Here is a 16238-nt window from a genome sequence, read left to right on the forward strand (position 1 = left end):
TGAGAAAAAATGTAAAAAAATTAATTAAAATCTGCAGTAAAGATAAAATGAGGTCAGGTGTGGCTTTCTATAAAAGGAGATGCAATATCATTTCAATACTCGTTCACGATCGCTTTGCTGTTCGTCCAGTACAGAACAACCAGATTCGGGTTATCTGTATATATCAGCCGTACGCCAGCGGACTGATACCTCGGCCATGATCGATTATCATATCACATGATATCACGATGCCATGCAATTCACAGACTCGTAGAACTGACTTTTTACTCATTTAATCTATAGTAGAATACACTGAACTTATGAGCTTTCTAGTTTGGTGGTTATTAAAGCCGTGATTTCCAACAATTTTAAATATTTCCTTTTTGGTTATGAGTTAATATCATGATTTCATTTGCGTGTCAAATCTCGACCGTGACTAACTGTGACTCTGCAGCAATATTTTATACTTTATGAGTCTTACGTTATCAATGGATATAGCTCTATAATTCATCCATCCTATCTTATCATTTTTTTAACCCTGCGTAGTTTATAATTGTACTTCCGTCAGAAATACTGATGTAAGCTATATTGAGAACTTTTGACTGACTAATCGTGAGGTTGACGAGGTTGCATGCACTTGATAAGAGCTAGAACTAAAAGCCTTTCGAACACGAACTTATTATCTGTAAAAATAGCCTTTAGTTATTATCAGGGTGTCTCTTTCTGTTTTGTCTTTAAAAGTGATCCATCCTTCCATTCACCATCCGTCCGTCCGACCGCCCGACTGCCCGTCCTTCCATCCGTCCGTCCATCTCTATACATACGTTTTTTCAAAGCACAAAATAACAAGACCATTCCGAAAAGGGAGATTAAGAGGCGGACTCTATCCTCTTATGAAAGGGAATCCTTAACACAGAGATAACCTTTGGATTTCCCTTTCAACAGTCTTTTCATAACTTTGTTCAAATGAGTCTCAAATAAATTGTACGTGTCATTCTATCATAAGAAAACGTCCGAAGAGAGCGTTGGAGGTCACTGTCCGGATAAGCGAGTGATTGTCCAAATACCCTGTTTTTTTGTGCGTCTGGTTACAAGTCTCGATATAAAGACGGATTATTCGTCCAGACCTATATAGCTAGCTTGTGAAAAGGCTGTCTGGTCTTTGGTCTCTGGTCTTGATATATTTTTGACTTAACGGGGTTTTTTATACAAATTTCAAAATAACTCTGTAGGTAGGGCTCAGAGCTACATTAAACAGTGTTAAAGTTTCGTACAAATAACATAGCTCTGAACCCTACGAAGAGATTATTTTCAATTGTAAGAATTTCTCTTATGCCAAAAAGACAAGAGGAGGTTATTTTTAACAACAGTTGCCAATAAAGCCTGCATGATAACCTTTTTCAATATGCCAGTAGCCGGCATACAAACAACACAAGGTATTCATCAACTTCAGTGTAGGCATCGAAGCAAACTTTGCATGAAACCACGTCTACGCACAATTGTACCACCGCTGGAAGGCAAATGCCCTCCTATCAGGCAATACAGTACATGTAGATCTCTGGCATGAATTTCCTCATTATCTGATTGCAGAAGGACCTAAGTATGTTTTCTTCTGCCAAAGAAGTAAAACACTATTTTCTGTCAGAACAACATTGTCTATAAGATTCTGAAAATAGAATGTTGTAAGTACAACATTTACTTGGTCTGGTTTTCTTCCGTGCTGCTCCTTCTTTTTTTAAAGGGTTTTGCGTTGAATGTTACTTCACGTTTGAGGCTTTTAAAATAACGACAAACCACATCAGCTGGGGGTAAGTTTACGTTTATTTTGACCTTTAACATAGACATTACTCTAAATACGTTCACTATAATAAGACCCTTTCAAAATCCCCATACATTTCTTTTCATTTCGAACATACAGTCACGCCGCTTGTATGGGCCTCCTGTGAATTCACAGGAAAATATATTTGCGATCGCAACTCGATCTGCAGCCATCGCATTTGTTTGACTTGTTTATACCTGGTTTTAATGGTAAGAACGAAGTCGGGCGGAAATGAAATGCCAATAAGAGGCAAGGGGTAAAGGCAGTTAAAAAAGACAGGAAACCGCAAATATATATATAGCCTGAGCATTTTTTACTGTGGAAAACTCGAAGTGCGTGTTGATGCAGGATTACTATCGATTTATTACAGATTTCTCTGCTCGTTCGATGGTCGTTTTCTAACAAATCTGCCTCGCATATCTTCTCGCATGGACCAGAAATATAACGCAGTTTCTTCGTGAAGGGCTATCTTCTCGTAGCATATTACAAATTTGCAAACTGATTCCGGCTATCCCGAAAAGCTAATCTGTAAGTAGACTTCCATTTCTTTCGCCTGGGAACGAGTCGAAATCTGATTTCGTGCACAGGCTTCGCCGCATAAGAGGGACAAAGCAGGATCTGGGGAGAGATTACATCATCATTACGTCAGAGAACGTCAGAGGTGAGCGGGATTTTTGATCAAGAAAAGCACGAAGGTGGAAGCCATTTTGGAACGCCTTTTTCATTCCTGAACGCTTTCGAGAAGTTTGTACATTTTAGTAACCTATCGAAGACCCCTGAAGCTCGTTTCCAACAGGTGAGACCTTCAGGATATGTTTTTAGTAGTTATTTAGTAGCTGCGGGCAGTTTGAGGCAAAACTCAGACGCACGAGTCATCAATAACTTGCGGAAGAAAATATCGAACGAGAAAAATTATCGTTCTGTAGAAACCGAAGGGTTTGCAATTGCATATCACATATTTTCACTCTGATGTAAGGTTGTTGTTCTGAGTTGATAAAGGTCTTGTTTGTGAAAAGAGAAGAAACGTCGAATATCAATCTCAACACGATTCTCGACTCCGCTCTACAACCATATTCAGACATAAGCTTACAAGTCGATCGAACACAACGTTTTCGAACGTTTTATTTGAAATCGAATGTACCGTAATTGGCCGTCGCGTGATTGGGTTTTTAAAAATGTGTTAGGTACGTATATTAAAACGTTTAGTTTGGTTCCAATGGCGTTTGTGGATTGAGAAAACGAACGTTCGATCATATTCGGTAAATATTAGAGATTTTAATTCTAGCATGTTTATACCTTACGTAAAATTAATTACGAACGAAACTTAGTATATATATCATTGTATTATTCACTTTTGAGCTGAGTAACTACACTCTTAACTAGAAATCTTATTTTAAGAACAAATTTTTCAAAACAAATTGCGAATTAAGGACCTTTGTTCTTAAATTAAAAACGATCACTTGATTTAACTAATTTAAGACAAAGGTCCTTAATTCGCGATTTGTTTTGAAAAAATTGTTCTTAAAGTAAGATTTCTAGTTTAAGAGTGTTAACTGCCAGAGCTAAAAGCATCATGATCAAACCATTTGTCAGAATGTGAATTTTTAGGCCAATGCAGGATAAATTTTAGGATTTTATGTATTGGATGTATGTTTGATGTACACAGTGTTCCCTAACACTAGTACTATATAATTCAAAAATTGTAATTCAATTATACATTTTATTTAAGGAACTAAACATGTCTAAAAGACATGCAGAAGAGAAGAAAGGCTCTCAGAAGCCTAAACTGAAACGTTCCAGTTCGCAAGGAAAAGTTTATGTAAGTAAAAACTGGGATCAGAATAATTTCCTTTATAGTTCATGCAACTACCAGATTCCAAGCTTTTTTTTCACTAGAATAATAATAACCAATTTTAACAACCCTTTATAACTTTTCTAAGAAATACTAAGAAATTCTAATTAGTGTCATAATTAAAAGTACGGAAAATCGTCATTTGTGATGTTGTTTCAATGAGTCATGCTGAAGAAAGCGTGTCCTGATCAGCCATTAGGGAACTTAAGCACCAGACGTTCTCTGTGCGGCTAAGGCAACCAGAAGTAAATTTCACTTTAGGTTTCCTTTTTCCGTGAAAATGTTCAGCCGTCGTGACTTCAATGGCACTGATGTTACTGTGCCTGTTTTGACGTTGCTGTAATACGCGAGTTTTGCCTTTCGATTTTCCTGCCTAATGTTATTTTGCACTTACATTTTTATCCAAAGCTTCAATTGTTACTGTAATTGTTAATCGAATTAGCGCCCGGGGCGCTTATTTACTTTTGGCACCTCAAGGGATAGCACTCATTTGAGACAGGGGGCTTATTCTGGACAGGGCGCTTATTTAATTATTTGAGAAACAACCAAATAATCAAAACAAAACTTTTATAAATATTAAAATAGCTAACAACATCAGAAACTGTAACAGTAACAAATCATTGAAAGTTCAGTTGCCTTTAAAAGAATTGTTCATTTTTGGCAGTAAATATATACATGTACGGTGCCGTGAATGTTCATGAGTTTATAAGAATAGGGGCACTTATTAGAATGAGGGCGCCTATTGGAATAGGGGCGCTCATTGACAAAAACACATTCGAGGGGGGTCGCTTATTCGGAAGGGGGTGCTTATTGGAAGGAGGGCGCTTAATCAAATCATTATGGTATTTTATTTTTTTGGAACCTGTATCTTCGAGGTAATGAAATATTTTGTGCATTTTTAGAAGCTTTTTAGATCATGCCATAAAGATGTCTACAACAGTACAAATGCACGTGTTGAAAGCATTTTGTTTAAACTCAATTTATCTCATTTATCATGTTAAATTTGCAGTTCCCGCTGTAATTTCCAGTTTTTGTTTTTTTAACGATTCTTACGCTTTTATGATTACGATTGTCATGATCCAAAATGTAAAGCGCCGAGGTATCTTTGTTGTCATTCAGTGGAATAGAATAAACAGCCTGTAAGATCACCGCGCTGTTTCTATATGCGACTGTCTTAATTAAAAAATTGCTAGCGAATTGCATGATCCAGTTCAATAAAAATAAAGGCCAGGGCATGATTAATCTCGGAAGTCAACCTTGGACAGATTAAACAAGCTTGATAATCCACATGTCGAGCTCTGAACTATGCTTAACATTCAGCTTCCTCGATGGTTTAAAGCTGATAGGAATTCTTGAATAGAAATTATGCAGAATTTTATTTTTCTTGGAGCAGTAGCTCTCCTTCAGCACCAAAAATTCTTCGTCCAAAAATATTTTCCTATCATACGATTATAGCATCATTTCCTTGGAAAAATTTTCACACATTTTCTCAGTGAGTTTTTGAGCCAGGGTTTGAAGTGTCTGAAGTAGTTGCCATCGCGAAAACTGGGCTTGCTTAAAACCATGTAATTTGGCTGCAATAACAGCGCCCTCTTTGCCAGGTTAAAACGTCAGTGCTTAAGTTCCCTATTGTATTCAGCAGACAACTTGGTATAGATTTATTATTTGGTATAGATTAAGTATGTGGCACACTTGCTGCCGATATAAACAATTCAGTAGATATGTTTTGAGGCACACTTGCCGTGAGTTAAACAACTGGGTAGCCGGATTTATTTTGTGACCACAGGCCGTGACAACCCTCCAAGCGTATTTTTTCCTTAGTGGCCATTTGGCTGCGGACTGCTCAAGTTTGGTCGCCAGTGAAAAATTTAAGTTGTAAATTAAGCTTATGCTTTCGATCCTTATTCTCAATTATGTTAGTCGCCAGGCTGGCGACTAACATATTGACCTACACACATGCCAAGTGTGTAGGTCAATCGGGTAAAGCATGCAGATTTTAGGCACACAAAATTGACTTGAACGCACTCCGCTAATGTATGATTATTACTAGTATGTATATTACCCTCTGTCAGATAATATGTTTTATCTGTCTGTATTTTAGGAAAATGGAGATTTACCTTGTTCTCTGGATAGGTATGTACCATATATGTATATGTAGCTATGGTTGGTTCTGTCGTTTATGACTGGAAAAAAGTTCTCTGCAGTGCATTTTCAGGAAAAAGTCAGGGAATTTCATTTAAAATTATCAACATACTGAGATAAAATTTTTTTGTTTAAGCCCTAATATTTTTTTTTTTCAGTAGAGACTCAGGATTTCAAGATCAGGGAGGCAGTTCTATGGATGTAGATGAAAACGACAATACAGTCATCCCACAGTCCTCTACTTTAGAAGAGAACACAGCTGGAGATAATGAGAGAAACAGGTATATGTGCATTTAATTTTGTTAAAAATATATTTAGTGACCTGGTTTTTGACATTGGTTTGTTTGTGCAAAGCTGTTGAGCTGTCAGCTCAATTAAATCAGACTTCCTGAGAATTAAATATAGGAGGGTGTCATCCTGCAGTGCTACATGTTAAAACATGTTAAAAAAACAACAGAATTTTGCATTCTTTTGTTCAGCATTGTGTGTTTGTTTATTGTTGTATTTGAGTTTTAATGGGTTTTTTTGGCATGTCACAGGGAATAATTTTTTAAATCTCTAGCCATACTCCAGATGCGTGAACAAAAAGTAGTGGAACTCTCATGTACAGGCAAAATACTCAGCGTGTTCTGCCTAGTATTTCAAAATGGTTTTGATAAATGGCAAAGAGACTGCATTATTCGTATCAATCATTAAAATTTGATTAGAACATTATAATCATCCAACCATAGCCCGAGTGTGAACTCATTTGAAATATTGATCGTTGCTATCTGGGGTACTAGATGAATCTTGGATTTGATCTCTATATATCTGGATATATCTCCCCGGTAGTCATCCCCCTTTAAAATTTCCATGGCACACTTACCTGATGTTGTAAACCAATTCTTGTATGTTCGAGAGCAGACTTCCTCAAACGACAAAAGGGCATTTGGCGGGTTTAGCAATTCACCAATTTTTTTGCGGTGATTTCCTTCCCATAATCTGAACATGTCCATTCCAGAAAGTGTTTATCCTTTGAGTTTTCAAGAAGAGCTTGCTTCTGTTAAGTGTTTATTATAAAATTAGATAAAAATCTTGCCAAATGACAACCAAGTGAATGGTGCCAAACTTCCCATTACTGGTACTGTTTCTGTTTTCATTCCCCCCATTCTGGTTGTTTCAATCTCAAGTTCTTTATATTTTTAGTCTTTCAGTGATCTTTAGTAAGTTGCTTCTGCCTGATGGTACTGCCATGTTTATTATTATTATTATTATTGTTGTTATTATTATTATTATTATTATTATTATTATTATTATTATTATTATTATTATTATTATTATTATAAAGTTTGCTTCTGCAGGAACATTTATAACTGCATTTTTGTTCACAGGCTTTTTGCGGAAAATGTATTAAGTTGCTTCATAAAGATTGGAGGAAAAAAAGGCAAGAATCCGAAGAAACCTAAAAATCAAAAAGCATGTGATAATGGAAGCAACATCCCAAACTGCATTGTTGAAAAATGTTGTGCCATATACAATGCTGGTGGAGGAGTGCTAGAATTGCCAATTGCCAACTTTGAGGATTTAGATGCTCCCTTACCTGACTTGGATAAGTTTTGGCAGACAGTAGAACCAAAACTTAACGCTTTGATTAAACCATATTCTTATACTGATGTCTTTGATCGTAAATATGATGGAAATTCTGGTAAAGTTCATCTCTTTATAAAAAGAATCCCTAATCATTTTTGCACATTGAAATACAATTTGTTTTTGCCTGGTGATTCAGGAACCTATGATGCCTCATACTCTGAAGCAATAGACATACTAAGCAAAAAGCAGCATTCAAGTGTTGAAGTCTCTCTTGCCAATCTCCCAAAATTAGAAAAAGAATTTGTCTATGGTGACAAGGTCAGTTTCCACGAATCAAAACAGATTCAGCTCAAGCACTACGAATCTGAAAAGATTTTGGATGCTCACAGTAAACACAACCAATGTGATACTATGAGAAGAACTATATCAGCCTTTGCTAATGCATGTGGTGGTGTAATTGTTCTGGGTGTCACAGATGAAGGTGTGGTGGAAGGCCAGAACTTGGAAGGAGACTCCACGGAGGCCGTTGTGCAAAGAGTGAATGACTTAATCAACAAAATGCACTGGGTTGACGGTACCCCAAAAAGAGAAGAACATTGGGACATAGAGTTCTTTCCCGTTAAGGGTAAAGAGAACTGTTTTATTATAGTGATTAAAGTGGCCAAAGTGCCAGGGGGTGTTTTTGCCAAATGCCCTAAGAGTGTTGAGCTGAGACCTGATGAAGATGACAGCGAAGGACAAGTTCTGACATTTGATGAATGGAAGCAAAGAATGGTTGGTGGTCAGGCTAATAGCAAAGGTTTGTACTTGTGTGTACCTCTTTCTTGTAACTAATCGTCATTATGTGGACTTCACAAAGTCACATCCAATCACCATAAGTACATGTACATTCTGTTTGCATTCGCTAAAAATTAAAGATACAATTTTGAGGTTTTGTGTGTGTTAAATTATTGATTGCAAATTTGCTTTGAATTAATCTGGGGTATGTTTTTGAAGAATAGCTTACTCAGGGTATCAGAGGTTCTTCTATGGGCTTTTGCGAACCAGTCGTAGGTAGTCAAATTACTAAAATTATGCAAGAAAAGCTTCTAGCACCCAATTGTGGCATCCCAAATAAGGAGGTGAAACGATTGCCATTGTGAAGGCTTGTGATGTACCGCTTCAGGTTTGCACAGCCAGATAACTGAGCACTGAACATGCTGCAGTTGCAAGCTTTGACTTTTATTTGTGTTTGTGTTAATTTCTCTTTTGTTTTGCCTTTGTTTTTTACAGGTGTTGAGGCAGTGCTTTCAAAGTTCAAGTGCTTTAGCTTAGGTGCTCCTAAGCATGAGTTATTAACAATAGAAGGTGGTGTAGACGAAATACGAAATGCGTTCTTTGAAGGTAAAAGCAAAAGTTATATAAAATGTGCCACAATGGTTGTAAGACAATGGATCGTTTTCATGTGGCATCAAAAATTATATTTGTTTCCAACATTTCAGCTCAACAGTAGCCTTCGTTACGATCACGGTTGTCCAAAAATATCTATTAATCTTGTGATTATTAGCCATTAAAGAAGTTAGAGTAGCATAAAGTGTTCCAGATGTTCACACTCATGATTTTCCGGCCACCATACATGTATTAGTGTACCCCCGAGGTACACCAATATGGCGACTCCATACGGGGCTCTGTAAATTTGTGCAAAACGTCTCGACGAATATCTTACGTTAGGGAAAATGCACAGACCTGAAATTTGGAGAAATGACTTCTTTATTAATCTCCTCTAATAATATCCCGTTTTCTTGACTTCATTCACTGGATGGTTTTTAAATTTGTATTTTTGTTGCGTGACAGTGAAAACGATCTATAGATTATTTTTGTTTTCATTTCATTTGCTCTCAGCTTTAATTATATATGCCGATTATTTAAATGAAGTCTAAAAATAAACAAGAACTGCAAGCAGTTTATAATCGTGCGGGTAATTTTTGACCACCTGACCTTTGCGTTAGTCACGGAGTGAACGTGACATGAATTTCCTTTACCACGTCATAGCCACATGCCTAGCCGGAAAAATGCCTGCTTACGCATGCAAATATTTATTTTATTCCGAATGTTCAATAAAATAAACCCAAACCAGTTCATTTAAAAGAAAGCCAAATCACGCCAAAATAAAGAGTAGACTAAGGCCATCCCATTGTGTTTCTCCGTTTAGCGTCTTCCGACAAGCTTTTGGTAATTCCCCTGGCGCGATGACGTGTATCCCGTGCTTTGGCACATTCTTGCTGAGCTTGCAACTTACGTTTCGATAACGTTTCGATTCTCAAAATACCGTAAACTCAAAACAAAAATTGGGCTATCCAGAAAATAAGTCGTCGTTTTGCAATATTTAACACATTCCGGGTAAATTGTACGACTTGCACTCGCTCCGAGCCAAACGCTTGAGTAACACAACAATAAATATTTCACACAAACAGAGCGCAGAGTATTCAAACAGAAAATAGGTGAATGATTATTTATAGCTACAAGCGAGAGATCGCGTGACAGGGGTCTGACGTAGTGGTAGTTTCAAATAGCTTGGACATGTCCAAGCGGTCTTGGTTTTCGCTATGTGATTATATTCAGCCTTCTCTTCTTGTAAAATATGGTATGAAACAAAATTATACATTTCAGAGAGCAGAGTGTTCGTGTTAAACGCGAGTGATCGGCTGATCGCTATTAAATATTAAATCTTGCGTGACCGTGACAGAAGAGCCGGCTGGGCCGCGTGGGTCTGGATCGATTTACCGACAAAAAAAAAAAAAAAAAAAAATTCCGTGCAGATTATGAATCGGGCCCAGGCCCCGCCCGATTAATTAACCAAAAGCCATACTAGTTAGAATACGTCTAAATGTTGTGCCCCAGGTGCTAATTTACTATTGGTAATTAAAGGGAGGGGCCGAATTGGTGAGAGGGCGCTTACTTTTTTCGACATGAGCGTAAACATCAAAACAACAACAGATAATGTAACTCGAGAACTGTTTTTAATTTTTCAGACATGTTTCGGCAGAAACCAATCTGCCATCCTCAGTGTGATTTGAACATGGTTACAATAACATATAAATAGTAAGGAAAATTACAATAATAATAGTGATAATTAGCACAGTAACAATGAGAAAAAATAAACAGAAAGTTTTAAATTGACGTGATGAACTTGTGCATTAAGTGTTGGTTTTTCCCAACGGATGTGGAGCGCTTCTTTGATCTTGCGTGTAAACTTTTTAGAGGCCCGATCGATGATGTCAAAATTGGCCTGTGAGCATACTGAGCGGCATGTTTCTGAACTCTCAAGGTGTTTAAAAATGTGCGAAGCCCTGTCCGTTGTTCCGTTACACGTGTGTTGAAATGTCGGGAGGTTTCACCGACATAGCCAGCTGCACAGCCTACACACGAGAATTTATAAACCACACATGATCGGAGACCGCTAGGGACTGGGTCTTTCCCACTTAGGAGACTACATACCTCGAGAGAAGAAAAGGCTAACCACTATCTTGATATTTACATTATAGCAATAAAATTGCGATAGTCGACGAATGCGTTTTAGGGTGAAGCTGAAAAAGACACCAATGTACGGTAATTTGAAATAAAAGGTATAGGGCGTTTGTTCAACATTAGGTCTTTCAAAGTTGCTGGTTACATGTTTGGTGACACTACGATTAATGATCCTTTCAATAAGCCTAGATGGATACAAGTTTTTCTTTAAGATGATTATAAGTCCTCATTTAACACTTTTCAGGTGTTACAAATCTTGAGAGTTATATCAACAAGGGTCTGAACCAGACCAATTCTGTATGTTAATGAGGTGAAGCAGAAAAAACTTGTAAATAAGCCAGTGAATGTTTTCTTACACAATACTCTAGTAATAATTGCTGGCCCATGTTGTCAATGTATACGTCTAGAAAAGGCAGTTTGTGATCAGTTTCCGCTTCCATTGTAAATCGTATGCTTTTGCAACCATGTTCAAATCACACTGAGGATGGCAGATCGGTTTCTGCCGAAACATGTCTGAAAAAATTAAGTGTCGTGTTTTGTTTTAAATTTGTAACAAAATAGGGGTTACGTACAGATTAGGAAGTAGACTACGTAATTCATTCGTCTATTTCTAATCAATCTATTCTATATATTCTAAATGTCTTGAATGTCGCTTTTGCAATGGGGGTGCTTATTGAAAATGAAGGTGTATGTTTCGCTTTAGGGTAGGAATATGCGAAAGATGTGAATCAGTCAGCGACGCAAGCTAATCGATAGGAAAAAAACAGAGTTCTTCCAACAGGAGTACATGCATCATCAGCATTTTAAATTTTAAGGAGTGCCACTTATATTCTATTATTTGGGAGGTGCGATGGCCTAATGGTTAGCGCGCTCAACTCCGAGTCGAACGGCCCGGGCTCACAATCTACAGTCACCAGATTTGAAGTGGCATAATGGAAATATTGAAATAAGCACTCATTTCAACCAACTGTCTCTACTCGACGATTGTAGTTAGGTCTACCTACATGGCGTAGGTACATTGAATCGCCTGCAGCTCAGTGGTAGAGCGTTCAAGTGGTGTGCGGAAGGTCATAGTTTCTACTCCTGCTATAGAAGAACTCTGTTTTTTTTTTCTTGTCGATTAGCTTGTAAACAATCGACATTATTACTTTATACTAAAAACGATCAAGTCATTTAAATTGGGTCTTGCTTTTAATAACAATAATATATAGATTTAGGCACGCCTAAAAGCGGAGCTCCCCATTTATTTAATTTTCACTGGAGTTAACAATTTTTTCATTCTAGTGAATAAGCGGCCAAAGTACTAATGTTTATGGCGGTTTATAGGTGCAAGACAAATTTAAATAGCTCACGGTTAAACTGAATGTCAGTAGTACGACAAAAATAATAATCTTAAAGCGGGGCAAAATCATTACTCATGGCACGAAAAATTACTTTAGAGTACAGTAAATTATCTGCTTTCTAGCAATAGAAAATAGTTTCGCGATCCTGTTTTAGTTTCGCAGCAGTTTAGTAGACTCCACAATATCTATTACATTGATATAGGATATATTCAACGTGCATTACAGAGTCTGTCGGATTAGTTCAATCGGTAAGGTGCCAGTCTGCGGCTCGGGAGGTCGTGAGTTCAAATCCCAGAGGGTCAAATTTTTTTTTTTTACCCCGTAGCAATAAAATGGTTTGTTTATTATATCAACCCGATTTAGCTTTCGAATGCTCCTTCATGTACGATGCTGGCTTTACAGATAGACACGAAAGTCATCGATCGATTATGGCTCTCAATGTCCACTTTTTTGGTGGTCGATTTCTTTCTACACGTAATTTTCAGCCACATTTTGTTTCATTGCTTCTTGTTTTTCTTTTTAAACCTCTTTAAATTTGAAAGGCCGCCTTTATACGGCCTTCTTGCTTCACTCTTTCTACCATAAAACTATGGCCGCCATGTTGCGCGACTCCGTACGTATGTACGCCGCACGTACGCGCCCGCGAACCATGCCGCTATCCATGTCGACCATGAAAACTTATGTGTTCTTTCTTTCATGGTTATGGTGCTACGCTTAGGAGCTCCGCTAATAACAATTTATCGAGAAGAGAGAATCCTACAACAGTCAGTTTTCATGTTTTCTTGACTACACAGCTTTGATTGTTTTCTGTTTCTGTGAATTTCAGTGAAAGACGACTGGCCACTGTCACCGAAAGGTGCTGTTTCAAACCTTCCAAAAGCAGCGCAAGATGTTATTACACAAATCCAAGATATGCTTGCAAATGGTGGTACGCACGGAATTATTTTAGTCTCCCGTTCATGGCTTAGGGATGTTGATCCTCAAGCAGCTTGCCCAGATGGTTTAATTTGTGACCTATTGCTTGTCACCTCTGACTATGGGGGACTCAATTTAGTCACGCTTTGTGAACCCGGTTCAGAAGAGAGCGTCGCTGAATACAGCCTAACAACTGCTCGAGATCTGAAGAAATCCCTTGTGTTGGAGGGCGGCTGCGACGAAAAATTCTATATTTCGAACCGTGTAGTACCTTGCAGTGCGACAAGAAAGATTGATATCCCTTGTGCTAACAAGCAGTACCCAAAGCTGTATGACATGGCATATACCCCGGAGAAGCTTTACAAGATTCTGGAGGCCTTGGTGATCGTTCTTGCCAAAGTCCCGTCAACGCTATCAAACTCGCTGGGCGTTAGCTTTATGAATCTTCTCACCGTAAGACAGTTTCAGTTGGTACATGAGCAGATTGAAGACTGCAGCTGCAAAGAGCTGTGGATCAAGGGTCCAGCTGGATCTGGTAAGACCTTGGTAGCTGTCGAGTTTATGAGAGAGCTGCGCCGCCGTGATGAGCACCTAAGGAAATACGAAATCCTCTATGTGTGTGAAAATAAAGGGCTCAGAGAGCAAGTAAGGTAATTGTTCTTTTCTTTGTTGCTTTCACGCATAGTTTCTGTTTACCCGGCCGTTTAACGTGAAATTATTACACCGGTTTACTGTAATTTTTTAACTGTATTTTCTCCTCTGACTTGTTGCTCACGGCGTAGAGAATGCCAAGTGATGGAAAGCCATTTATTGCTTTGATTAATTTTGCTTCCTTATTCTATCTTATCCTATTTATCAGGAGAGCAGACGTGTGTGAGTGTGTTTGTCGAAAATCCTTCATGACAGGCTCATATTTCCTGGTTAAGCATGTGGTCATGGACGAAGTTCAGAGTTTTAGAGCCGAGGACGGAGACTGGCTAGAGAAAGCTAGAAGACGGGTTCGTCCACCTTCTGATGACCCTGACAAAGATCCAGGCTTCCTGTGGCTTTTTATTGATAACAGTCAGGTTAATCACCATTATGAGACAGGTATCCCAGCTGAGACGCTACAGGTACCCCATTTTCGTCTTAAAAAGGTTATAAGAAATTCAAAAACAATTTTTGAGTATTCAAAGAAATTTGTACACGAGAATGCTGCAAGTAAAATTGAATTGGGGCACGATTTCCCTGGGGACGAAGTGAAAAGGGTAAATTGTAAACGACCTAAGCTTACTAGTCGTTTAAAAAAAGTTTTAAAATCTCTTTTCGGTGAAGGGTATAGCGAAGGAGAGATTACCGTCTTGTACGGGAAGGAGGATTGTATCCCTGACAATCTTTGTAAAGAATTGAATTTGCCCAGATATGTTGACGCTGAGAGGAACAATGCAGACAGTCTGGTTGTTAGTACCCTAAGAATGTACAGTGGTCTAGATAGACCAGTTGTTGTGCTGGTCAACTTAGGCTCAACACTTCCGTACAGAAGTCAGGTGGAGAGGGCCATTTACTGTGCCGTCACTCGGGCCATGGTCAAACTGGTGGTAATAGATGTAGAATGGTAGCATAAGTTCAACAGCTCTTGTCTTGTCCAGTCGTGTTGGTATAAGAATAGTATTTAGGTACTCGTAGTCGAAAAGTCCCTGTATTACTAATCATTGCATGTACAAACTTCTACAACACATATAACGACAAGTTTCTTTCTTTGAACCGAATTTCAAATGCTCATGTACCCGTGCCAAGGCGATGCTACAAGGTACTAGATTGCTATATCGTTGTTTTTAATACCCCCTCCCCCCTCCCCTACCACCGTTGGTCAAGTTTGGTTCATACAGTTTTAGTAAAGTTGACGTAAGGTACCATGGAGACCCTAACATATAGGAGAACTTGGCCCTTCGTTTTAGTACAACAAATTAAGATTTGTCTCAGAGAAGCAAATGTGTCGATAGCTTAGGACTTAAAGAATTATTTGGGATACTTTGAGATACTGAAACAATATTTTTTAGCACTTAAGGTAACATTTTGATACGAAGAATATTGATATGACATAAGTTTTCAAATTTTGTTTAATTAAAATAAAAACAATAACTTTTTGAGTTATCGATGGGTAATAGTGAAAGATCCATTTTGCAGTATTTTTAATAGGGCGCTTTTCCAATGACCTAAAAGCTAATGATGTATTTGCCTTGGTTTTATGATTGCTGGGTACCGTAGTTCATTGATAGCGGCAAACTGCTATTTTCCAGTCAGAGAGAAGAGTCAAGATGTCGGCATTCCGGCCAATCAGATGAAAAACCAAACAGAGTTGAGTTCTGATTGTTAAAGAAACTATTTGCAGTGATTGGTTGATATTGTGCTTCTTTTCACGAGTCATTCGCATTAAGAAAGTCATTGGATAACCGCTCTAGGAATTAAAAATTCCCATGTTTTCACATTTCCGTACTTTCTAGAACTTGTGAAGAAAATGTAAATAATATTGTTGGATTTGTATTGTAAATTAGATTTGCAATACTAGTATAGTTATTTCTGAGTTCTTTTACATTGAAAATTTAAATTTTCAGTTATTATCGATGTAATAGATAATTAATTTTACGGCTTATCAAGTCAAATAAAACAGTTTTTAAAGGTAATCACGACTTCAATTTTATGATGCTTATGGGAGCAGTGTTTGACATGCAGGTAAAAAAGTTTTGAAACTGATATTAAAGTTTTAGAAAACGATTAAAAATGACGGTAATATAATTTTTTAAAAGTGACCTGTGATCTGGCCCCGGTTGTTCAAAGGGTGGAAATAGTCCAGGAGCAAATGTCGCTGAAAAAAGTTCCGTTGGAATTTCGTGAAGATTTTTGCCGACCAGTGTAAAAGTGTTGTGGAGGGCCTAAGGGACCCGATAAATGTTGTCGGCACTTTTGTAACCCGTGCAGACGGTTTCTATGGGGCGTTGAAATGTGCCCTGTGTGGCTCAGCATGAAAACGAGGCTGAAGTCCTAAATTGCTTCTCCCAAGCTCTAAATTGGTTGAAATATTGCCGTTTTTTGTATTTTAGGACGAAGTTTTCCTAGTCGTTTAAATTTTGAG

The 16238-nt window shown here is 37.9% G+C and overlaps 1 protein-coding gene across 1 annotated transcript; it reads left to right on the forward strand.

Annotated features, from left to right (window-relative positions):
* Positions 1 to 2486: 2486 nt before the first annotated feature.
* Positions 2487 to 15824, forward strand: LOC144663280 (schlafen family member 13-like). The gene is made up of 8 exons (XM_078524182.1): positions 2487 to 2594; positions 3528 to 3617; positions 5752 to 5783; positions 5954 to 6073; positions 7163 to 8160; positions 8634 to 8744; positions 13038 to 13776; positions 13986 to 15824. The coding sequence occupies exons 2-8, from the start codon at positions 3537 to 3539 to the stop codon at positions 14722 to 14724; spliced, it is 2820 nt and encodes a 939-aa protein (XP_078380308.1). The 5' UTR covers positions 2487 to 2594; positions 3528 to 3536; the 3' UTR covers positions 14725 to 15824.
* The last annotated feature ends 414 nt before the right edge of the window (positions 15825 to 16238 follow it).

The sequence above is a fragment of the Oculina patagonica genome, chromosome 1 (assembly GCF_052425735.1).
Source record: "Oculina patagonica isolate OP01 chromosome 1, crgOcupat, whole genome shotgun sequence".
Classification (NCBI taxonomy): domain Eukaryota; kingdom Metazoa; phylum Cnidaria; class Anthozoa; order Scleractinia; family Oculinidae; genus Oculina; species Oculina patagonica.

Coding starts and splice junctions, on each gene's coding strand:
- LOC144663280 (XM_078524182.1), top strand. CDS start 3,537: ATGTCTAAAAGACATGCAGAAGAGAAGAAAGGCTCTCAGAAGCCTAAA. Junction 5,784..5,953: donor TTACCTTGTTCTCTGGATAG/GTATGTACCATA, acceptor TTTTTTCAGTAG/AGACTCAGGATTTCAAGATC. Junction 6,074..7,162: donor GGAGATAATGAGAGAAACAG/GTATATGTGCAT, acceptor TTTTGTTCACAG/GCTTTTTGCGGAAAATGTAT.